Here is a 24,659-nt window from a genome sequence, read left to right as displayed (position 1 = left end):
ACTAGTGATTAAAATTGGAACAGCCCCATATACATGTCAATCAACAGAGACCTATCTAGCTGCTATTTTCTATGCATCTTTATTTCTTGAGAGCTCAGTTCATTGCGAGATATACATTCCACTTTGCAAAAATCAAAACGTATTAAGCATGGATGTTTTCTTTTGAAATACTAAACACAACTCTGAATTCTAACACTCGATATCGAGTCAATACCAACCGTCGACAATATCCAGTTAATACGTCCACATTTCGGTGCTGTGATCCAAACAAAAAACCATGCTGAATCAATCCTTACTATAGTTACACTTTCCCCTTCATTACTTCCTAGTTAATTCATACACAGAATGACCGCCCAACCAAATCAAACATGAACCAAATGCAAATAAAGCGCATTCGAAATTGAAATGTCCCGAGCTCCTTACAATAATCATAGTACCTCACGTGTCGGAATTTGTTGACACCCCACGACTTTGGCAAAAAAAATAAAAAATTGTAAACAAACAAATAACCAATACTCTTTCCATTTTGTTTCAATAATACTTCAATATGGCAATTAAACGGAAAAAAAAAGCAAGTGGTCGATGAAGTGGCTATGGCAAAAGCCATAAGTGATATAAAAAATGGATTATTGTTGTCTTATAGAAAAGCAGCAAAGAAATATAACCTTTGTCATGAAACCATAAGGAAACGTATGAATGGAGTACTACCCAAACAAATAGCCCATAGAGGGAAACAACTCTTCACCCCTCAACAAGAGAAGGAGATAGTCAAATGGATTATTGAGTCTGATGAAGCAGGAAATGGACGTAGCCGTCATGATATCGTTGAATATGCAGAGCTATTTTTACTGTTGGACAGACAACTGGCTAGTATCGGTGGTTCTTGGTTTGAACGCTTTAAAAAAAGGCATAAGGAGATCCATGTTGTTCAAGGAAGAAAAATATCAAGTTTGAGAGTAAAGGCAGCAACTCCCGATCAGATAAAAGAATATTTTCATAAATATGACCTGATTGTCAGACAACATCAAATTCCCAACGAAAACATATTTAATTATGATGAATCTGGGTTTATTATGGGTCAGGGTAAGAGTTCAAGAGTGGCTGTACCTAGCTATAAAAATAGAACTTACGTTAAGTCTACTGAGGGCAGAGATAGTTGCACTGTTATCGAAGCAATCARCATGAGTGGAGAAAAATTAATTCCGGGGATAATTTTTAAAGGACAAACTCTAAGAACCGGCTGGTTTAATGATGATGCTTCAGACTACTACTACTCAGTCTCCAAATGTGGATATACTTCTTATTGGTTGTCTTGGCGTTGGTTGGAGGAGGTTTTTATTCCCCAAGTGAAAGAAAAAACTAATCAAGGAAAAGTTTTGCTAATAATGGATGGGCATGGAAGCCACAAAACTAAGAAGTTCAGAGAAACCTGTGAGGACAATAATATCATTCCATTGTATTTACCGCCTCATTCAACCCATTTGTTACAGCCTTTGGACCTTGGAATCTTTGGACCAATAAAATATGGATACAAAGTAAAATTGTCAAAATTGGCCCATGCCCTTGGGACAGATCCAGTTAAGCAGCAGTTATTTTTACTGAACTACTATGAAGCAAGACAGGAAAAGTTAACCAAAGAAAGAATCATTCGATCCTGGGAAACTGCTGGCCTTAATCCATTTGATGTTGACAAAGTGTTAAATTCGTCCCAAATGATTGCGGCGAAAATCAATAAAGAGATAGATGATTATGAAAATAATAGAGACGAACATACTCAACAGGATGATGTTGAAATTGGACTATATTTAAGGGGAACGCCAGATGAAGAGCTTATTGACAAGTTGACGAAAAAAATTGATTTTCTTGAATTGGAAAATACACAATTAAAAACGGATGTTGCACATTTGCAAGCAGAACTTACCAGCGCTAAATTAGAGATTGACAACTATAAAGAAGCTYTAAAGAATAAGAAACCACCAGGAAGAAGTTCTGCCATTCCTATGGATGAAAATCAAGGCTTCAAGCGAGCAGCGCCCTATGCCAAAGAATATCGTCAAAACCCACCAAAGAAGAACAAACGAAAAGCTTTAACGGATATGACAAATTGTACTAATGGTAGTAATAGTTATATCAGAAGTTTGTAGGAATTTAGTGAATAGTCGTAGAGTTAGAGTTGAATTTATGTGTTTTATGATTATTGTCAAATTAGTAATTTTTTGCCAAAGTCGTGGGGTGTCAACAATTTCGAACACGTGAGGTACTTATGTTCGCACATATAAAAGCTGTCTTGACAGAATCCTCACATTCAAGACTGAGTAATATTATCCCAAAGCCGATCTCCTCAACAAAAGAAACCATCTATTTATCTACTAGTTCAATATACTCACATTAAACCAATGTCTTCCATCACCGGAAAACTACACCCTCAGAAAAAACCCACAACAAAAAGACAATTGAATAAATGATCCTCCTGTCAACGACCAACCCTTAATTTGTAACTTCACAAATATCACCAAGAGAAATGACACCAATATAAATAGGGACCACCGGAACTCAAGACAAGGCTCACACCGGCCCTATCTCATTTGATTTAGCTCCTATCTCTACCCGCAACCACAGCCAGCTTGTCTATGCCACACAAAGGGATTCTTTACCTCTCCAAAACGTCTATACCACCGCTGTTAAATTGGTATGTTCATGCGTAATTCTGATAACCAAATCAAAACAGTACGCATGCTGGATCTTCTTCCCTTTGGGAAACAACACACGTAGTTTTCTAAATTCCTTCATAACAGCTATTTTTTGAAATGTTTCCAAGGTCAATTCTCTTTCTTCTAGCCAAGTGCGGCCACCAAATTACGGGTATCATCATTGACTAGCCTACTCTCTAAGCTAGAATTAGCTGAAGTTATACAACCACCTCTATGATCTTAGGACCACAGTAACACAAAAATGCTGTCAAACCTAGCACGCTAGTATGAGTCAACCACTGATAAGATCATATTTGAAATCTACAGTATATACACAACACCATTCAAAACAGCGATAAATATCTTACCTCACAGTTAAGATTTCAAATTCACTACCATTCTAAATTAATCACGAAATTCAACTCAACCAATTCTGTGTCACAAGTAAATTTTGTTGATATTTCGAGGCAACAATCAGAACCATATTCACAGTGAACTTGATCTACACTCATTATATAATGGCAATCACTATATTAAAATACTGTAATACCCACCACTGTAGCATTCATCAAGCAACTAGTCTTAATCACTCTCAATATCTTCAGTCTCAAGACAAAGTATTTTCCCCATCCCCATAAGCAACCAATCTGAAACAGGAAGTTTCGTCAGTAACTAGCAATTACAAAAGCCCTAACCAAATACTTCACAAATATAGAAAGAAGTATTACAATAACCTTTCAAGCAACATCATAATACAAATCAATGAATATAAGATTTTCCTTATATCAAGAACTCCATTATAAGCATATTCTGCTACAAAAAATATCTCTAATCAAATACCCTATAATTAAAATAATTTCTGTCATACCAATAGTAACCTTCAATCCATACAACTGACATGCTTTCCTATTCCCCTTCATAGCTTTGTGTAAACTACACAACGTCCCATATATCACATTGTGCAATTGCATCTAAAATATTTCGAAGAGTTACCTTCTCACCGGAACAGACTGAACATCCTTAATATAAAATATTAGTATAACTTTTACAAATCACACTCCTTTTGTAAGAAAGTACGCTAAGAACAGCAGAACGTTAATGCTATTATATCAATCTGACAAACTACAGCGACCTGAGTTGGACAACCCCAATACTAAATATTGCCACTAAGTGGACCCATACTCTATCAACTATTCAATTTAACAAACACTGCAAAACAAATCTACTTTCAACCAATAACATCTTCAATTATGGAAGGTCATTTTGAAACTAATACTTTTATTTCTTGAAACTCGTGAGCCATTGTTCAAATCAACATAGGCTAACGAGCAATGTTCTACAAACCCATACCTTATACTATGTTGAACTACTTCAGAAAAGATTGGATAGTGAGCTTTAAAAACTATGCTTGATTTAAAAACTAAAAAGATTCCAAACTAAACTTAGCAATATCTCCTGGGAATAACGCATTTTACAAATTTCAAATCAGAAACTTAATATACAACACACAGTTATCACACATATCAACTGGCTTAGTATATACAAATTAGTGTGCGTTTTCAGACGTTACCTTCTCCAAGGCAAGTGCGCTGCAACTTAATGCCCTTGAATCTGTGACGTTGGTAAAAATTGTATCCATTACTCAATTTATAAATTTACTGTCTATGCTCTTACAAAAGCCAATCCAGAATAGCTACAATATACAATTACTAAACACATCGCTATTATATGTTCTCTTGATTAGCGTTATTAGAGTATGTATATATTGTCACATCAAATTGGCTATGTTAGTAAGGTTAAGTCAAGTTGTCTACTTGCAAGTTTGCTCTTGAGATAATTAATGGAGCTTTCCGTTTCCTGCCTAATGCAACTGCGGATGTCTGCTTGCTCAGACATTTTAGAAATATTTTAGGTATAACTAGAGAGGATGCTCATAATGTTTTGTAACGCCATGAGAAATCAGGGATATGACTTTCTCATACATTATTTTTAATAAGTCAAACTGTGTGATCGTTGTGGTTTGATTTTTACAATGGGCATTTCTGATGCAAGATCTTCAAGATCTTCAAGAAAAATATCAAAACTGACTAGATCAATGAGTATACCATTGGCAGAAACAGATACTTTCCTAATAACTTAGGTCATTATCTAGTTGTGCTAGTTAAATCAAAAATTTCTTGAACACATTTAGTCAGTACTAAGTTTAAGGAAGCGTATGGTGTAGTAACATTATTCAATTGGCGATTAGGATTTGATATCACTGATGGTGTAGGTGAGCCTAGGCTTAATTTGATCTTTATGGAAATTACAGTATTTGGGACGATATTTTGAACTCCCTAATAATAGTAGATGGTAGAGTTCCTCCTGCACTAGATATACTGTAGTGGACAGAATTGCCCAAGATTGTATGAAGTACTGAATTTCTGTGATTGCTTGCTTAGAACTGCCAATTGTTCTGTGGCTCTTGATATACTGGTAGAAAAGTTAATTTTTAATGAGCGGCTTGCAGAATGTATTTAGTTTGGTCCCAAAGAAGCTCTTTCGGTTGCCTGGCTAATGGGGATTCAGGTGGCAAAGGTTTCAATTTACAGCATATTGATTCGTATGACAATTAATATGTAATGTTTATAATCGACGTGAAGATACTAGGTCTCAGTGAGTTGTTGTTTGAAAGTATAGTATTGGTTGGTATAGTTTAGTTAGAGGCTTGGATCAGCAGCAATACGTTGATAATTTTTTTCAAATTTGATTTTCTTCTACGAAGGGTAACAGGTTTTCAAATTGTGAAGTATCCTGGAATTACAGTAGAGTAGGATTACCTAATCGACGTGAATGGCGAAAGTGAATGTCAAATGATTGACAGCAGCTTATATTGTGATAGTGAAATTGGGAATGATTGCTTGTGTAATGTCATCCGTTACTGCGGCTTTGTGTAGGGTGACATTTAATTTATAACAAGATCAGTTAGAGGTTAGAGGTAGGAGTGTGATTTAACTGAGATTGTAAGGGAGTATGAGCTGCTTTCATCAGAGTTTATAGACTAATGAGCACTTTGTTTAGTGTTTTACGATTGATTGTTATTTGGAATATGTTTTGCAGACCCTCTTGGTGTTTTATTTAATTTATAAATGTATACTGATGGTTGATGCACTGCTCTGGTTTGATTGCATTTGATCAGAGAATTGGGAACAAGGTCTCTTCAAATTGTTGATGTTATGATCCAGTCTCTGAGTATCATATTAGAAGGTTCTACAGAAGCTTAAATAACTGGTTACGATGTTAAAGTTCACAGAGTTACTGGTAGTTTAAAGATATAGGGAAAGAAGTATTAGATTATATGAGTTGTCACTCTGTTGCCATTTAGATAATGATGATTGCATTTTTGTGTTACTGTGGTCCTAAGATCATAGAGGTGGTTGTATAACTTCAGCTAATTCTAGCTTAGAGAGTAGGCTAGTCAATGATGATACCCGTAATTTGGTGGCCGCACTTGGCTAGAAGAAAGAGAATTGACCTTGGAAACATTTCAAAAAATAGCTGTTATGAAGGAATTTAGAAAACTACGTGTGTTGTTTCCCAAAGGGAAGAAGATCCAGCATGCGTACTGTTTTGATTTGGTTATCAGAATTACGCATGAACATACCAATTTAACAGCGGTGGTATAGACGTTTTGGAGAGGTAAAGAATCCCTTTGTGTGGCATAGACAAGCTGGCTGTGGTTGCGGGTAGAGATAGGAGCTAAATCAAATGAGATAGGGCCGGTGTGAGCCTTGTCTTGAGTTCCGGTGGTCCCTATTTATATTGGTGACATTTCTCTTGGTGATATTTGTGAAGTTACAAATTAAGGGTTGGTCGTTGACAGGAGGATCATTTATTCAATTGTCTTTTTGTTGTGGGTTTAAGTCGTGCCATTGAGTTCTTCTTAGTTGTACTATCAGAGGTTTTGCATGGTTGGTATGAATGGAATTGTGTTGGAACTGGGAGTTTTTGATCATAGAACTGTGGTATTTGTTATAGGATTAATTGCATTGATTTTCCATTGGTCACTATCTCTTTGACAGTTTTGATGTGTGGGAGTTGGATTTTAAACTGATGAAATGACCAGAATTGAAGGTAGAGGCTATTCTTGTTTGCGATTTGGGAAATATCTCCAGACGTTTGAGGTTTATTGTAAATTACCGTTTTAGTAAAACCATATTGATGATGAAGAAGAATACTTGTGAGGACGTCCAATTTATAGTGCAACTTTAATTAACAGCAGGAGCGAATGTATTTTGTGGTGGAAGTGGGTTGCAATTCACTAGTCTTTTTGTCTTTGCAGGTTTAAAATACAATTAATTAATCTGTTTTTTTGGTGTAAAACATATATAATATGCTCTTATTAAATATGTATATTGGGTACTAGTAAGGTGTGCTGAGAGTACGTATAGGTTTTAGCTGAAGCAAATTTGCAGGAATAAAGTATTAGTCAAGGTCAAACTTAATAATTTCTTGATATAATGTAAGAATAATAATTGTGTTATAGATTTCACGAGTTGTAAGTTAGTATTGTTGTAAAGTTATTTATGGAACAATTGGCACTAGATCGTAATGATTTGTTTCTTCTTAAATTCAATCCGGAGGGTAACTATCGAATGTAAGAATCTCGTGCTTCATTCCTTGTTTATGGTATCAAAAGTAAACTGAAATCTTTTAATATGGTTTTAGTGACGTTATTTTCTTTCTAAAGAAATTGGCAAGTTTTTAGTGACAAATCTTTCTTTCATTTAGTATGTGTTTGCTATCTTGTTCAAGCAAGTAAGATATCGCTAAGTTGATCTGTATCTTGTGCCGTAGACAGAATATAAAACTTATTCTTGCTTGAGCTGGTTTTTTCCTCTGTCATGATACCAAACAGTATCTTTGTCAAGAATTGAGTGTGATGTCAATCTGTCAATGGCTGATTTCCAATTTGCCAACTACGATTGGTAGCACCTGCTGATGCTAAGGAAATTTTAGTACTACTGCACGACTATTTGAAATAGATTTGAAAATATTTAGGGGCGCCCAATTGTTGTAAACACCAAACACAACAAGATTGGACGAACGTTAGAGAATATAAAATAGAAGAATGTCAACCAAAACAGACCGTCAGCAGGTATTGGGTGTTCTAGAAGACAATTACACGTCTGATTTGTCAATTCATTTATATTCAACCTTCTTGCTAAGACGAATAAATCCAAACTTTCCCAGACATTCCTGGAGCTACTGGCCGCTAAGGTTCGCTGATGTGCCCATTCCACAAGACGATTTTGAAGATGACATAGTTAATGGGTATGAGAAAGACATAGATGATGATGTTTCAGCACTTAAACGCAGAGTGAGCAACCGGAAGAGCAGAGCAGAAGAGGCAACTTCCTTGGAAGATAGTACAAAAGAGGATGAGGACACCACGATCTACAATGCTGATGTTGAGTCTGAGAGTGAACAGGATGAGGATGACAACAATAATGAGTTTGAAAATGAAGACGAGAATTTAAAGAGACTTTTGCTGAGACCTATCACTGAGATAACGTACTTGGAACGCACCCCCAACTCCAAGAAGTTACTAGTTAATTCGCTATCGTCGATAATCCAACATAAAATACATGCAAGAATAAAGGAGCTGAATATTTCTAAAAACAACTTAGCAATTACGGATGACATGGCATCGAATCCCGCTTTAGTGCCATTAACTACCCAACTTGCAAATCGTTTTAATTTTTTGATTGACAATTTGACAAGGAGTAAGACTTCTAAAAAAACGATCAACTGGAAGGATATTCTATGTACAGCAGTAAGGGGTGAAATTGGTCCACACTCTAATATAAATGCAAAGAGCTACGAAGAATTGTATAACAAATGTGAGAAGTTGTTTAGCACCATGCGTTATAATTACGAGTTTGAAAGCGAACTCGAGTGCGAGGATGATATCAGGACAGAAGACGGGGGGTTTAACGTACATGAGTATTTGAAGACATTATCGAATAGTGTCCAGGCGTCCGGTCAAATCTCTTACAAAGATTTGGTGTCCCGATATCCTAATGACTTCTCTCAAAGAGAAAAAGAGGAGGCCAGATTCAAACACAATTTTTTCAAACTTTTGGGAATCCAAGACCAATCTTTAGATATCTCATGCAGCAAGACGAAAAGAGAACCAGAGAAAAAACGTAGAAAAGTATTGGTGGTAGAACCAAAGGTAGAAGATTTGAATGAAGTGAAAGAAGAAATTCTTGGTTCAGTGGAATTAGATGAGAATTCATATATGCTAAATTTATAGAATTACGACTATACTTGATGCATCATGATGCCAACAGAATGTTTTGATGATAGAATCCCGAAAACACCTATGTAAAACTTAAAACTTATATATTATTGTATAGATACGTACGAAGTCTAGAGTTTTATTTATAATGTATAAATAGTCAGATTGCGATAGCTTCCCATAAGAGTTACGTCGGGTACACTTACACCATGTATATTCCTTTTGTACATTTGTATATTGTAGTTTTGTTTATTTATCAAGTAAAACTAAGTCTCAAGAGCTACTTAAATCCAGAAAACACCCAGCTAACCTTGAAAAAACCCCAACTTTCTATCTTCTCTTTTCAAAAGTATTGGTAAGCTCAGTGCCGAATACAACATCCCAGAAGGGAGATGTCACACCAAAGCCCAACTCGTAGTTTTTGTAATGATGTTCCAAATGTAATCTTTTCACAGTTTGAAAGTATTTAGGCAACTTGGTGTGATGTAACACGTAATGAGTAATATCATACATGATATAACCTAAGGTACCACCAGCAAATCCTGAACAAGCCATATAGAAAGGAAATATTGAGAAAATCAACTTGTAGAATGGGTAGGCCAAAACCAAAAACAAAGTTGGTGGTAAGACCAACCTGTAGCCATCCATGGGCAAATAGTGGTGGATCCCGTGCAAAAGAAAGTGGAGAGCAAATGCATAAGGATGGTCAGGCAAAAAGTAGTCCAAGTGGAATAAGAAACGATGTAAACAGTATTCCACTAATGTCCAAATAAATAATCCCATCACCCATAAACTCAACGCAGTAATGGGGCTCTGATTGACAAATCCAACATAGAAAAGATAAAAGTTAGGAGGCAACCAAACTAAAGGTATAACCCACCATGGGGTTAACGAGATTGGCTCCAAGAAGTTTCCAAACAAAGGTGCAGATCCTTTCCCATAATGTCTTGGACGATGGACTTGGTCCAAATAAAACTCTTTGGAGAAATTGCTAGTCAACAATTGCATTAATAATGGTTTGTTCAAATCCAAAAAGCGATGTTTCTTGGAATCTTCCTCGAAATCAGTTTGAATGGATAACTTTTCTTCTGCTGGTAAATGGTCGTGGAACTCATACATATCAAAATCCTTATCATCCTTATTGACCAACTTAACTTCAACTGGCGTGTTGTTTTTATTCCTTAACAACCCTTTCTCTTCCTGTTCGGTAGCCAAGTACCCAACCAACATTCCTTCGTCTAAGATTTCATAGGCACTTTCTGAATGTTGATGAGATTGGATGTCAGCCATGATTTCCGTAATATCTTTACCAGCATATGGCAAAATAATCTCACCACCACCAGGATGTTCTTCTAAAAACCCTGTGACATTGTAGATTTTTCTTTGGTACAAGGTGACCCAACAATCTTTCACATGATTGTGTTTACTCACTTCTTGAATAGATAACAAGGGCAAATTCTTACTCATATCTAAAGCTCTAATATTCAGTCTTCTGGGTTTGTGTTGTAGTTCAATAACTCCCTAATGAATGAACCTATCAGCTGTTGTGTAAAAGAACCAGTAAAATGAAGGAGGTAACAAAAAAAATTTTGGGTTTTTTTGCTTATTGATATATATTACTTGATTCGTCAGTTGACTTCAGTTTAGTGAAAATAATATATGGTTGATGGGGTGATTTCTTTTTTTTTATTTTTTATTTTATTTTTCTTTCTTCATACAAAATTTTCAAAATAATTTTTTTTTCGTGTCATTATGCAATTGTTAACGAGGAACGATATGCATAATCCTTGTACAAAAATAGAAAAAAAACGGAAACTACGGAGATAACAAAAATATCAAACAGTTTTTCTATTTTTCCGAGAATAGCAAGGGAACCACGCGTCAACAAAACACTTAGACTGTGCCCCCGCCCCGCCCGCCGCTTGTTTATTTCTCAATTCAGAATAAGGTGTAAAGGAAAAAAAAAACTTTGCTATCGTTGTATGATTCTTCCAATATGTTTCAGATGATGCGCATTATTGTATCTTAACTATCCGTTCGGTGTATTTATTTACAATAGTTCTATGTAAAACAGTTCTAACTTCATTCTAATTGTCTATACTTCGATTCCAGATTGATGATGCTGTTTCCTATGTAAACCATCCATATCTAAGTTAATCCCAATCGAATCACCATTTGCTTCTTCAGGAATAAGATCATCGTCATCGGCAATATTACTCTCTCCAAAAATCATGTCTTTCTCATCAGTGTCAGTCATTTCTTCTTCTTCGTCGTCGTCACGTTCCATCTGATCGCCATCCTCACTGCTCATATTTTGTTGCTCTAAATGTAATGTATGATCAACTAAGTTGAGGTAGGCATACATAAAATTCGACAACAAAACTTGCTCTCTTAGTGAACGCTTAGGGTTAGCAAGTTTCAAGTGTGACAATCTATAAATGGCACGCTCAACATGAACTGGAAATCTGTAGTCAAGCATCACTAAAGTTGATTGAGATGGTGGTGGCAAGGGGAACCCAAAGGCTGAATCAGTAAACTCAATAGGCTGGTTGGCCCTTGATGTACGTTTTATTGATTTCTTCAACTTTTCTTGGATATCTAATTTCTCTTTATCTTCATTCTTAGACAAAAGATCTTCCCCTTGGCTTGGTTTGACACTTTGCTCAGTTGCAAGAACCTCCTCTACTACCTCTTTGTTTGTATCAGTAAGTTCAGTAGAAAGGTTCTTCTTTTGCATATTGTTCCGTTTTTTCCTGCTAATTGATTTCTTTTTGGACAATTCGTCAACTTTTAGCATCCCCAAATCTTTGTTATCATTGTTATTTTGAATAGGAGTTTCATCCTCATCAACAATAACTATTGTGCTCTGAATGTTACGAGATCTTACATCTTCAACCAAGTCATCAGTACCAGAATCTAAAACATCGTCCTTCTCCCCAAGAGTGACAAAGTCGTCTTTGAGATGTTCAATGTTGAATTGATGTATCGGCGACGAGGTTACAGGGAACTGTTCCTCCTGTTGCTCTTGACTCTCAACTCTTTCTGCCTTACGAGTGCCATTACTTTGTCGCAAATTCTCTTTCTCCTCGATCGTCTGCGATTCGTTTGACACTAAATTCAAAGGTCGAAGCTTTTCCTTATTCACTGAATTCTCTTGTTCTGACAATTTGGCCCTTGATTTCTTCTTGAATAACCTGCTGCTATTGTTGCCCTTCTTTTTGATCAGTTTCGCGTCGTTGTCCGATTCATAGTCGACGCTGGCCCCTGAACCTTTTGATTCAAATGAAAATACTGACTGTGAGCTTGAACCTGGTACCTTTGCCTTTTTCTTGAAAAATTTGGAAAGCACGTTTTCCTTGTCTGTCGACTTCATAGAGATAGAATCAACTGCAAAGCTTGAATCATTTACCATTGAAGCATCTTGGTGCTTTCTTTGTTGCTCGTAATCAAACTCAAGATCCAGCTCCAACTCAAGTTCAAGTTCAGGTTCGTGTTCCAATTCACGTTCAAGATCTGAACCGTTCTCAAGATCATGTTTCTGGTGTTGGTCAGTTGACGTTTCGGGATTTGAGAATGATCTTGTAGGTAGTTTATCAAGAGGCAAAGGCGGCAAATTGTTGATATCTGCAGACGAGGCACTGGCAGAACGCTCCCGCAACCAGCCCCACGACTTTTTCTTTTTCAATTTCTTGGGCCCTTCATTTTCAGATGTATCATTTGCTCCCACAGATGATGTTGTACTAAGCAAACCAAAAGATTTCTTCTTTTTCAATTTTTTATTGTTAGATGTCTCAATGCCCATTTTTTCCTTATAGTTATCAGAGTCTATAATCTCCAAATTAGGGTCTTTATTGAATAATTTCGTTTTAACTTTGGTCTCCTTCTTTGTTTTGGGGGTACCCGCAGTAGATGATTTGTCGGCTATATTATAGTAATCGTCGTAGCTTGCAGAATTGCTTGCCTTTCTCAGATGTCCAGGAGTGCTATTTTGAGATTCATCTAAATGCAACGTAGGGGAAGGTAACGCATTCATTCCAAATCCAGTTGCAGTTTCCTCAGGGTGAATAGGCTTGTTTTGCAATATATCAATACTTAAACGAGGACCAACTTTTTTATTTGTATCTTTACCTTGTTGCAAGTGCAATTCATCATGCCCCAAGTACTGCTGTGAGGATGGTGGCGAAGCAGCTCTTGGTTGTTGACGTTGTTGTTGTGGTTGTTGTCGCCCAACGGGTATTTCATTCTTACCCTTCAAATTATCAATTCCTTCATCTGCAGATCCAACCAACTGATTATCTACCAAATTAAAGCTGTCCAAAATGTCATGATCAAGTGTGAATTGAGAGCCATGTCCGTCATTGATAGGCAGAACTTCTAAATCTTCATCAAATGCATCATCTATATCAATCTCATGAGAATGCCCCTTTTCCTTGCCTAATTCTCTCAATGCTTCCTGTTCAATACCCAATTGATCTTCAACGCTTAAATCTTGATAACTGATATCAAAACTAGTATCTGACTGTAAGGGCTGGACTTGTTGGGGTTGTACATGTTCATGCTGTTGTCTTTGGTGACGGTCGTTGTGGGTGTAATTGCGAGGCTCAAGTTGGTGCTGTGATGGTGCTGGTCGTTGTCGTTGTTGGTGGTGCTGGTCGTGACGCAGTCTGTGTTCTCTTTTTGATTCCTCACCAGGTAATTCCGATTTATTCAAGCTTTCCTTAAATTCATTGATCTCGGATCTCAACTTGTCTAAATTTTGATGTAGTTGACGTGACTTGGGCGCAACAGAAGTTGTCAGATACGGTTGATGTAAATGCTGTTGAGACGAGGAAGACAAATTTCTTACATTTGAATTTCTTGTCGAATGGGACTTACGTTGGTGGTCTTCATTTGGCAAAAATGCAGTCTTATCCTTTTTATGGAGGTTGTCATATCGATGGTTTCTTGTTCCATTAGTCTGAAATTGATTCAGTTGAGCCATAAAATCATTTATGTCTGTATTAGAAGCTGACAGCATTACACGCTTGTTATCCTGTCGGTGATGCTTTTCAACTCCTGTGCTCGGATGATTGTGGGTTTGTCTCGTCGATTGTCTATGAGCTTGTTGTGCTGGTGGAAGTTGTTGGCGGGTTTGAGGTTGCACTTGAGGCTGTGGTTGTTGATGATAAGGATGAGACCTTTCTTGATGCAGATAGCCACGATGAGTCTTGTTTTCGGGCTTTGTTCGAGATCTGCCATCCATTGCATTCTCTGGACTAAGTGATTGTCTGGCTGATTTCTTAGCACCCATACGACTGAAATCAATAGTGGTTGAAGCAGTGGGATACGGGTTATGTGACATATCTGAACCATCCATCATTGGGTTAGCCAATGCTGCTTCCAATGGCTTTTGAGATTTCTTGTGTTTCACCCTGTGACCCATCATGCTTTGAGATGTAGATGGTGAAGGTGAAGGTGACAGCGAAGGAGAATCTACTGGTTTCTTGTAGTTAAATAACAACTGGGAATTCCGGACATTGTACTTTCTTGTAGGAGGCGAATTATTCGAAGTCTTTTGTTTCGAATCTGTTTCCTTTTTCCGGTAATCAGTTCTTCTACTTCGTTTCAAGGCAAAGTCAGCACCACTCCCAGCACTGGTAAAAGCATTAGCAGTAGAACCTCCCTCACTTGCTGTCAACTGTGACAGAGATTTGTGACTATCGTCATTCGATACTGGCCACTGTTGTTCGCTTTGTTGATGTCTTGTCGATCTTTCTGCCTCCCTTTCTGCCTTGATTTGAGCTTGTTGAAATTGATGTTGTAATCGTTGTTGTAAATGCAAGGTCGTGGTGCGAGGTGGGTTTGCAGAGTCATAACTTCCTGGAGAACCCAGTGAATTGGGTGTTGTTGCAGTAGCGGTTGTTTGTGAACTATCTAATTCGTCAAATGCTAATTTTTCCACATCTGTATACCCCAATGATTGTGCCGACAAAGTTCTTGCCAAAGTTACTGCGTCATTCTTGTCCATCCCCGCCATTTTTGACAACTGCTCCAATTCTGAAGTTAGCTCTCGCAATGATGGATTCAGGTATCTTTTTGAGTTGTTGAAGTACCAAGATTCTCTCTTAGCTGGATCTTTTTGTGGAGAAGTTGAAGAAACCGAGGACGACGATTTTCGAGAAACGTCTTCATTTTGATTTTGTTGTGACGACGAAGACAAGGAAGATTTTCTTACTGGAGAAGGAGGTGACACATCACATTCCAGTTCTGGACTTATTTCTGGTTCTGGGGCTAATGTCTCTTTGGTACTGGTTGAGGAGCTGCGTGATAAAGTTGACTTTCTTGAAATAGTTGACTTTCGAGATAGCTTTCTTTCCAATATCTCTTCCACTTGAGTTTTGATTAAACTCTTGAACGATTCAGGATTCACTTGAGGATGAGAGTTAGCTGGTACCCACAACAAAGGGGATGAACTATCATAAACTTCATCCTCGGCATCGAAAAAAATATCGTGACTTTCTGACGTCAACACGCTGGAATTGTCGTAAAAACTACGTCTCTTGACTGGGCTTGGTGATTTGTTATATGGAGGAGTCTGTGGTTCATGTGGAAAAGGTTGCGGTTGTTGTTGTTGTTGTTGCTTGTGTTGAGGCGAAGTAGAAGGAGAAGTTGAATGTGATTTTGATCGTGATCGAGTTGAGTGTGATCTGTGGATATTCTGTGGAATTAAATCTTCATCATAAGGACTTTGACCACGATGGTGGTTCAATTTTGAGTTGGGAGAATGATTGTGTGTATTGTTGTTGTTGCTGGTGTGATCTCTGGTATGACCATTATAGTGGTTATTGTTACTAGCGGTATTGCTGTTGTTGTTATTGTTTGCAAAGGGATCAATATCATCCATACTGCCTGGTGGCAAGTCGGGATCATATTGCATCATATGACCTATAGATAGTCTCTTTAAGGCTGCCACCATTTTCTTCTCTTGTTCAAGATCTTGTACAGCTGATTCAAAATTTGAATCGCTATGGAATGACGTGTTAGGCAGTGACATGATAGAATATGTGTAACGATTACTATTTATAAACTACTAGAGTTGGTAAAGTCCTCGTCTTAAGTATGAGTAGTGAGTGTATGGTAGGGTATCAAAGTTATTTGTGATGTTGGTTGTCCAATTTATTCCTGTTGTAGTCGTTGTGGTAGTGGTGGTGGTATTTGTTGTTGTGATTTTTTTTTGGAATTTTTTTTTTTTTTGGCTTTTTCCTCTGTTAAAGCTTGAATTTATTACTCGTTAAAGTTTTAATTATTGAAAAGGGGGGAATGAAAACAAAACAAAGCAGAACAAACAAGGCCACAAACTAATTTCAATTTAAAAAGAGTTGAAGGTTAATATTGAAGTGATAAATAAAGAAATGTAAATGAAAGACTGGAAAGAAAAGTGGTGAAAATCAATTTGAAATATAAGAATTAAAATAATGATTTATGTGTCCCTTAGAAAAAAAAAAAAAAATACGGGCATATTAGTATATAGGGTATGTATAATAATAATAATATGATTAATAACTTGAGAAATCAACCAAACAAAAAAAGGAAAATTAGGGTGGAAAGTTTCCAAGAGGAAGCATAGAAAATTATGATATTACAAACCTGTAATAGTTTATATAATTTACTACAATATTAGCTAGAAACTGTAATACCAAGTGTTGTAGGAGAGAATTGAACTAAGTTAATAGGTTCTTCAATTGAAAATCCAATTGTGAAAAATGTTGACTAGGCAGAGAAACAAAGAAACTTGTCCTATAATTTTTTTGGTGCTAATTCATCTTGGTTAGTTGGCTACTTGGGTTTTGTATTCGAATTTAGTGTTTTGAGTTTTTTGCCGTTTGTGATAGATTCCACTTAATACTATTATTATTACCCATTGCTGCTGCTACTACTGCCATCACCCTTACTACTGTCAATATGGGTTAGAGGAATAGAAAAAGAAAAGTGTAAGCATATTGTGTTTAGGGTATTTTATGCAATTGAATTCACAAAATCAAATGTTTACTGTAAAAAGGTTGATTTATTTTTTTTCATTTTTTTTTGGACATCGAAATTGATTTACTTGTAGTTGAAATGATTATCGTACCCCTTTAATTAACTGTAGCAGTCCTTCTTTTCTTGCTGTGGTTCAAAGGTAAGAACGTTATCAATTGTAGAGTACATCTAGTGGCCAAAACGTTTGGAAAATTATCGGTTAAGCTTTGCTTTGTTGTTGTTGTTGTTATTTTTTTCAATTCTTCGTGTAATTTTCACAAGGGCGGTTTTAGGGTAGTACAACCTAAATAAAAAGCACCACCAATTTGAATACAATAGGGGAATTTAATTTTGCATGAAAAATGTATGTATGTACGTGTCTAATTATATTTTCACACTACACACGACCAACACGTCTCCACCTTATTGTCCTTATTTTTTTAGTGTACTTTAGCGAAAGAATTTAGTGCTTCGTTCAATAGACAATAATAATTCTACATTACACAGTGATTTGTAGTTGGTAGTTAAGTGCTAATTTGGTTCTTATTACTGTTGTCAGCTTTCTAAATAGTCTGTGCTTACTTCTTATTAATTCTCAGACACAATAGTCAGAAAATCATCAGTAGTACACGCCTTCCAAATTCAGTTTATTGTCATCATAAGGTTTTAAAAGAAAAAATCGCATTATTAATGCCCTGTTTTTGTGTAACCAGGTTCAATACTTTATAATCTTCATAACTTTCTTGTTTTTTTTTTCACATTCTCGTTTAATACACAGAATTAATTGGCTAATCAGCCAAAATTTATGATTTGTATCTTCTTGCTTTTGCTAATAAAGACTTTTGCTAATATTGACCAGTAGAAGTTTGAGCCTTTCTAGTTACCTAATAGAATTGTAAGAATGCAGTGTTTCCGGATAAATGAACGACTAGTAGATTCTTTTACTTATTGTAGTTGGATGAAAGTAGTATGGTATCCCTTGGCGGTGGTTTGTGTAGACATTATAAAAGCTCGTAGCAGTATTATCTTAATACTTGAACTGGCTTATCTAGAAGATCGTCTATCTCGTTTGCTTCTTATATTATATTTTCTACATGTAATACAACAACACTATCAAACTATGCACTATGCCCAAAACTATTAGAGAATAAAATACCACTTGATGGGTCACTCTGGGTGAATTTAGGCTAAAATTGGGTAATCCAAATATATTACAGATCATGTGTAATACGATGCAACTCCACAAATTTTGGTCAGTGGCTGAATATATTACTTCACTTAATTTACCAAACATTGAAGTGTATGTGAATTGAAACCCAGTGGTAATGACTATTGTCATCGTCGGTACATTTTGTCGATATAATTGTATACCATGGTGTATATGAGCCACGCCAAACAAAAACGGTGTAAATACATGCTGATTCTTTCGGTCGACACTTTCATTAGCATCGTTATTGATCAAAAAAATTAAACCACGATATATCAACTCTTCCGATACGGGAGCAAGCAAATAATCTCGGATGGGATAAAGTACCGAAGCGGTTCTAAATGAGCTGATCTGATACTTCCAATCAAATAGCTCAACCTCTTCGATGTAAATTTGATAAATACTCGATGAATATAATATCAAAATGAAATATATTGTATACCCAATATTGAACAAATCGACAGTCAAACTGCCTGAATTGGTAAACCCTGGGATTATTCCAAGCTGTCTGACTTTATCCAAATAAGTCTCATTATGGTTTTTGCCCTGTATTAAAACTAAATTGGGTATAATTATCATCAACAATGCACATAATATAATTATTCGCAGTATTCGATGGCGTACCACATCAGGATCGTTACGGTCTTTATGTTTAATTGAAGGCGGTGGGGCAAAATATATGGCAAAAACATAGGAGCAAGCTGTTAGTATTGATAGTATCACTTTCATATCTGAAAGTTCACTATCATACTACCAGTAGTAAGTTGGTACCACTGCAGACAATGGAAAATTTGACAAAACCTTCAGCAAAAAAACTGAGGCTGTTTCCTGAAATTGGTGAAAACACGTGACTGTTTATTTTGTATTGTTACCAACACTTTTATTGGGTACCGTTATACCTCGAGCATACTGTCTTTACTTGGAATCCACCCGATTTGTCGTCAGTTAGTTGGTAAAGGCGGTATTGAGTATTGAAAACAGTTGACACTTTAAACAGTAAGTAAATTGCTGGTTGTGCAGATCCAGTATTGAGGAGCACTTTTTTCTTGTAGAATTATCACCAAAATTATTTAAAAAAGACACAGGAAATTGCAGTTACACATACTGTATTAGTAGAAAACAAAAACAATCATATAAGACTAATCTCAAAAATATTATAAGAAACACCATCTTTGAAGAGTCACAGCAAACACACCGAGTTTTTAATTATAAAACGTTGCTTTAAAAAATGTTGAAAGAAATAACCCACTGCATATATACATTAGTCTGAGCCATACAAATAAATTTGAAAATAACTATAAAAATCTAATTGTTGCATTATATTGATAGTGGTCAACGGTTGTTGGTACACCACCAAGAAGTTGTGGCAGGTATCACTAGAATTTTCAGGTACCTTAAAAAAAATTAGGTTTAAGATTTGGTTGATTGGTTTGATTTGATTTGATTTTAGACAATAAGAAAAAAATAGGGGACTAAAAAAAAGCAACTCATTATGTTTCCAAAAATAGAATAATCTCAACACACCGCACATATAGAGAAATTCCCTCTAATATTTACAAGATTAGGAGAAGGTTAATAAACACCATTGACTCAATTACATTATAGCCCGTTTTAAGCTTAATGATAGTGGTGGGGCTTTGCCTGCAGCTAATAGACAGAAACAAGAGGTCGACACCACTTCATCCCACAAGAAATTGATCATATTACCAACTACTACATCACATGATCGATTGATAATTGTTATATGCTTTAATTACACCAAGTCGAGATGCTCGACAATTAAATCCCTCAGCTACACCACGACAATGTGTGTTGGCATCTCTTAGATGCAACACCGAGCAAGCTAAACAAACCGTGTGATTACCATTGGAAAAAGAAATACGTAAATGAAACATACTTGTAGGTATGAAAACTGTAGTGATCTAGATTATTTGGCTATGTGGGCTTCGAGATAGTGGGTTAGGTCTTAAAAGTAGATAAATTTCAGATATTGGAAGTACTACAGAATTACTGGCAATTGTAATCTAAAATTATCTTTTCTTTTTTTTTATGTTTTGCTCTCTTTGTACTTACGTATGTATCTAATTTATTTTTATACATGTGTATATTGTGTGATTACATAATACCAGCTCATTAATTAATTAGGTAGGTTGTTCTAAAACTCAGTGTAGGAGGAACTAAGAGGAAAATGTTGAAAAAAAATAAATTAAAAAGACGACGAAGAAAGAGACTAACAAAAAAAAGCAAGAAGATTGTCGAATCCTATCGACTAAGACATAAGCAAACAAACAAAGCCCGAATAGAGAAGATAAAAAAAAAAAGAAATAAAAAGAGAAAATTTCTTGGCTGTGCTCTTTCTTTCGTTACTCTTTTTTTCTTTCTTTCTTTCGTTCTTTTATTTAACAATCGTTAAGTTTGTTTTGTTGTTGTCCTATATTTAATATCTAATTGTCGAACAATATACTACTAGTGTGTCTATTTACAGAAACCAAGATTAAACACAAAGGATCCACTAATTTTGTGAACAGCTCCCTTATTTCCATACTTTCCAGTCTCAATTCATCAGCAATAATATATAGAAGTGCGAATATTTACTGACACATATATATCTTACATTAACGTTTCCAATTAACATTCATATATTTTTTTTTTAAGTCAAGTTCATCGTTAGTTCAACTATGGTAAATACACAAGGGTTGGCAGTAGGGTTAGCCGTTGGGATCCCTTCATTTATAATATTGGTAGTGGTTGGGATATTCTGGTATCGTAATCAACAGAAACAGAAACATGAAGATATGAATGATAATGAAATCGACATAGGATTACGAGACGACCATTCCTTTAATCAGTTTCAAGAGGAACTCCACAAACAATATGAAAAGAATAATGACGACGACGAAACCCATATACGTGAAGAAAAATTAACTCACGATTCATCGGAAAATAGCAATGATGGCCAACAACATTCAACGTCGACTGCAAGTAGACAAACCCCGACACCTTATAGTCAGCACTACAACTCAAACCATGGCGGCCAAAGACCTCAAACAAGTTACGATTTCTATGAAACGTTTATTCCTATTTTACCATCAAATCAACAGAGATCGCCATCAGTACAAGGTTCTACTGCGGATATAGCGGACACTCATCCCAATGATACTGATACCGACTTGGAAACCACTACCAACAACAATAATGGTACCGGCAATAATTTAGCAACTGACAGCTCGTCTTCGCTAATCAACTCCCATTTGCGCACATCATCAAATGATCTAAATACGCTAGCCAAGCAACTCAATAATCCGGTATTTTTTGAGAAACTACCTAGTAGAGCCACCAAATATCAAGTTAAATCTGTCAACAACAACTATGGTAACACAAATGCTGTTGGGAAGAATAATAACTCGAGTAGCGATTTAATTAATAATTACTTGATTGGTGAAACCCACGCTATTAACGATCATTTTACGTATGAAGCACCAAAAGTTGAAGTTACTGATCTAAGCCGACCTGAAGAAAAGAATTAGACATAGTTTCTGCTGGATGCAATCAAGTAGAGTACATTTTTTTTTTGTATAAAATATAGAGTTCATCGATTGGTTTGCAATTCAAATAGAGCTTCTATTGTAGTGATCTGTATAAGATGTAGCAACTTTTGCATGGATAGAGAGTAAACTAAGACTGTTGTTGTACACTGTAGCACAACTTGCTCAAATCTCAACCAGGATTTGTGAAGGAAAAGACAAGATAGCCACTTATTTATCGTTTCCTATTGATCTTAAAGTAACTAGTAAAATAGAAAAGGTCAATTTAAAGTTAACTTTCAAAATAACTTCTGTAATGCTAAGGTTAATAAACAAGACACACACCCTTACTTGATATAACTAAACTTTCCAATCCAACTATATATTTTTTTTAGATTTTGTAGTTGATTTGATGGCATCCTATTGGTGCAGTCACAAAATCAAATTTATCCTGGAATGTTCACCAGCCCCCCTTTAAACTTGCCTACAGTTGACCAATAACATTAGTCGAGGCAGATCAGTGGAAAAATATTATTATGGGGTTGTGGCGAAAGAACTAGTCAAGCAATTTTAGAATGCTTCCCAGTTAGGCGAAAAAGATTGACATCAATTTACATGGTTACAGACTACAACCAACTGAACTCAACCCCTTACATTTTAGCTTCAAGGAATTTCCGGAACGAAAAAGGAAAAACTGATATTTTGAGGTACTTACAGGGGGGATTATAACTTTGCTGGCCAATGTAACTCTCCTACGACAACTACCACTGGTGATAGCACTCAAGAAACCATTCGATTTATGTTTCGAAATGGTATATTAAGCAACTGTCAACTTTAAATTGGCGAAGAGTTTCAATTGTCAATTTTTCTTTGTCTTTCTTTTGTTCTCTGGGTTTCTATCACAACTTTTTTTTCTCTCTGGTTTCGAGTGGAGCATGGAAAATGAATTTGCATTAGAGAAATAACAAGAGTAATAACCCAAATCATTCTCAACATCAATATCAACCACTTGAAATAGTGACAATGTTTGGCTCCAAGATATTTCTGCGTTTATTTTTCAAACGAACATATGCCACCTATAAACGGTTTGATAATACCACATCATCATCATCATTTACCACCTCGTATGCTCATTTATTGACTAACAGGAAAACCTTATACATTGGGGGAGGATTATTGGGCTTTTATGTTTACAACCTTCATGATGCCCCATATACTCATCGTAGCAGATTTATATGGGTTCCATATTGGCTAGAAACAAAAATTGGTGATTATTCTTATCGTCAGATCTACCAACAATTCCAACTGCAAATATTACCCCACTCAAACCCATTATATAACCGGGTGTCCACCATTATGAACAAACTTCTTGATGTGGCGCTAAATGACAATATTAACGACGATTTAAATGCCAGGTTTTTGAACCATTTGAAAAGTTTAAAATGGGAGATCAATATTATTCAGAATGATAGTTTGCCACCTAATGCATTTATATTACCTAATGGAAAAATATTCATTTTCAGTTCGATCATGCCTATTTGTAAAAATGAAGATGGATTAGCCACGGTGTTGTCTCACGAATTATCTCATCAATTAGCCCAGCATTCAAGTGAGCAATTGCTGAAACAACCGATCTATATGGTTTTGTCCACAATTTTGTATACCATAACTGGGGTTAGTTGGTTCAATGATTTGTTGATAAATGGAGTTTTGACAATGTCAGCATCGAGAGAAATGGAATCGGAAGCTGACCATATTGGTTGTGAATTGTTGGCACGGGCGTGTTTTAATCCCCAAGAATCCATTAATTTTTGGCATCGAATGAGTCAAGCAGAGAAGAAAGCAGCTGGTATTGTGTCGCAAGAAGGTGGTTACTTGAACACCTGGGAATTTTTCTCAACCCATCCAGCAACTAGTCGAAGAATAGCCGATATCCAAAAATGGATGCCGCAGTTGTTGCAAATTAGAGAATCTTCGGGATGCTATGAGTATGGAAGATTTTATAATTTTAATAAGAGTTACTTCAGTCACTAGAGTTGTTATTAATACTTGGGTGTGTATGTTTCATGACCTTTCAAGCATCTTGTACATGGTACCAAGACTTGAAGTTTTATACCATTGTGCTTAGAGTTAAATATTCAATATAGATTATTCTTTGTTACCTCTTGGCTCTCACACGAGAGATATTGTAGCCATGTATTTTAACCCAAAACAACATTGTCAACAAAATAGCCTTTCTTCTTGGTGTAGCCTTTGTCGATTAAATAACTATTTGCCAAGTGGTAGCATTTTTATAGAATTCTCAGTGCTGAAGAAAAAAAAAAGAGCAAAGAATATGAAAAAGTAGGCTGTGCCAGAAGGAGACGAGTAGCAAGTTGAGCTAAATCGTTGTAACAATAAAGTAAGACTGCAAATAAATAAATATTTTTATACCTTTGTACCACGCAAAACAGTGATTACCTATATAAATGTGGGGTTCGTCGTATTAGTGAGCTGATAAGAGATAAATAAAAAAAAGCTGAACTGCATCTGTGTTTGTTCTAGCTAAGGTGTGTTGGTGGCCATACCATTGGTGAAATACCATCACCTATACTACCAGCACCACCAAACATTTTGTATTACATTTACATCGACTAACAATGACACAGCCACCAAAATCAAGAAATCCGAAAGAGTTAAGAACTTGGTGTTAATTGTTCTACTTTTTTCTTGGTATTTCAAACAACAGAAAAAAGCAATAAAAAACTAGAACTTTATAATAGAACAGCTTGCAAAGGAATTTAACACACAAAAAAATGACACAGCGAAGAAATAAACAAATACCTAGAATTGAGAATTTAAGCTATTGAAGGAAAAGGTGTTACCCTAATGTAACGTGTAAACCAACTCAAACATACACACGAGGAAACATTCAGGAGCACACGACATGGTTCAGAATCTTTACTCATTACCCACCA

At 36.0% G+C, this 24,659-nt stretch overlaps 7 protein-coding genes across 7 annotated transcripts, besides 1 other annotated feature; 4 read left to right on the top strand and 3 right to left on the bottom strand. All coding sequences in view use genetic code 12, as the record gives it.

Moving 5' to 3' along the window:
• Positions 1-593: 593 nt before the first annotated feature.
• Positions 594-2,144, top strand: CAALFM_C404620CA (uncharacterized protein; the record flags this gene model as incomplete). The annotated part of the gene is made up of 1 exon (XM_712132.2): positions 594-2,144. One exon carries the CDS (start codon positions 594-596, stop codon positions 2,142-2,144), a length of 1,551 nt encoding a protein of 516 aa, XP_717225.2.
• Positions 2,093-5,730: a centromere ((CEN4) Centromere region of Chromosome 4; each centromere mediates a single kinetochore attachment although it binds multiple (four) Cse4p-containing nucleosomes).
• Positions 5,731-7,800: 2,070 nt separating this feature from the next.
• On the top strand, positions 7,801-8,988 carry CAALFM_C404600CA (uncharacterized protein; the record flags this gene model as incomplete). Its single annotated transcript, XM_712133.1, has 1 exon — positions 7,801-8,988. The coding sequence occupies one exon, from the start codon at positions 7,801-7,803 to the stop codon at positions 8,986-8,988; it is 1,188 nt and encodes a 395-aa protein (XP_717226.1).
• A 315-nt stretch (positions 8,989-9,303) lies between these two features.
• SCS7 (fatty acid alpha-hydroxylase) lies at positions 9,304-10,440 on the bottom strand (the record flags this gene model as incomplete). Its single annotated transcript, XM_712134.1, has 1 exon — positions 9,304-10,440. The coding sequence occupies one exon, from the start codon at positions 10,438-10,440 to the stop codon at positions 9,304-9,306; it is 1,137 nt and encodes a 378-aa protein (XP_717227.1).
• A 628-nt stretch (positions 10,441-11,068) lies between these two features.
• Positions 11,069-16,006, bottom strand: ZDS1 (Zds1p; the record flags this gene model as incomplete). The annotated part of the gene is made up of 1 exon (XM_712135.2): positions 11,069-16,006. The coding sequence occupies one exon, from the start codon at positions 16,004-16,006 to the stop codon at positions 11,069-11,071; it is 4,938 nt and encodes a 1,645-aa protein (XP_717228.2).
• A 2,055-nt stretch (positions 16,007-18,061) lies between these two features.
• RCE1 (CAAX prenyl protease) lies at positions 18,062-18,907 on the bottom strand (the record flags this gene model as incomplete). Its single annotated transcript, XM_712136.2, has 1 exon — positions 18,062-18,907. The coding sequence occupies one exon, from the start codon at positions 18,905-18,907 to the stop codon at positions 18,062-18,064; it is 846 nt and encodes a 281-aa protein (XP_717229.2).
• A 1,949-nt stretch (positions 18,908-20,856) lies between these two features.
• On the top strand, positions 20,857-21,705 carry CAALFM_C404560CA (uncharacterized protein; the record flags this gene model as incomplete). Its single annotated transcript, XM_712137.2, has 1 exon — positions 20,857-21,705. The coding sequence occupies one exon, from the start codon at positions 20,857-20,859 to the stop codon at positions 21,703-21,705; it is 849 nt and encodes a 282-aa protein (XP_717230.2).
• Positions 21,706-22,725: 1,020 nt separating this feature from the next.
• Positions 22,726-23,736, top strand: CAALFM_C404550CA (metalloendopeptidase; the record flags this gene model as incomplete). The annotated part of the gene is made up of 1 exon (XM_712138.2): positions 22,726-23,736. One exon carries the CDS (start codon positions 22,726-22,728, stop codon positions 23,734-23,736), a length of 1,011 nt encoding a protein of 336 aa, XP_717231.1.
• Positions 23,737-24,659: the final 923 nt, after the last annotated feature.

Source organism: Candida albicans, chromosome 4 (assembly GCF_000182965.3).
Source record: "Candida albicans SC5314 chromosome 4, complete sequence".
NCBI lineage: Eukaryota > Fungi > Ascomycota > Pichiomycetes > Serinales > Debaryomycetaceae > Candida > Candida albicans.
The sequence above is the reverse complement of the archived record's forward strand: the minus strand, read 5'-3'. Positions and strand labels throughout refer to the sequence as shown.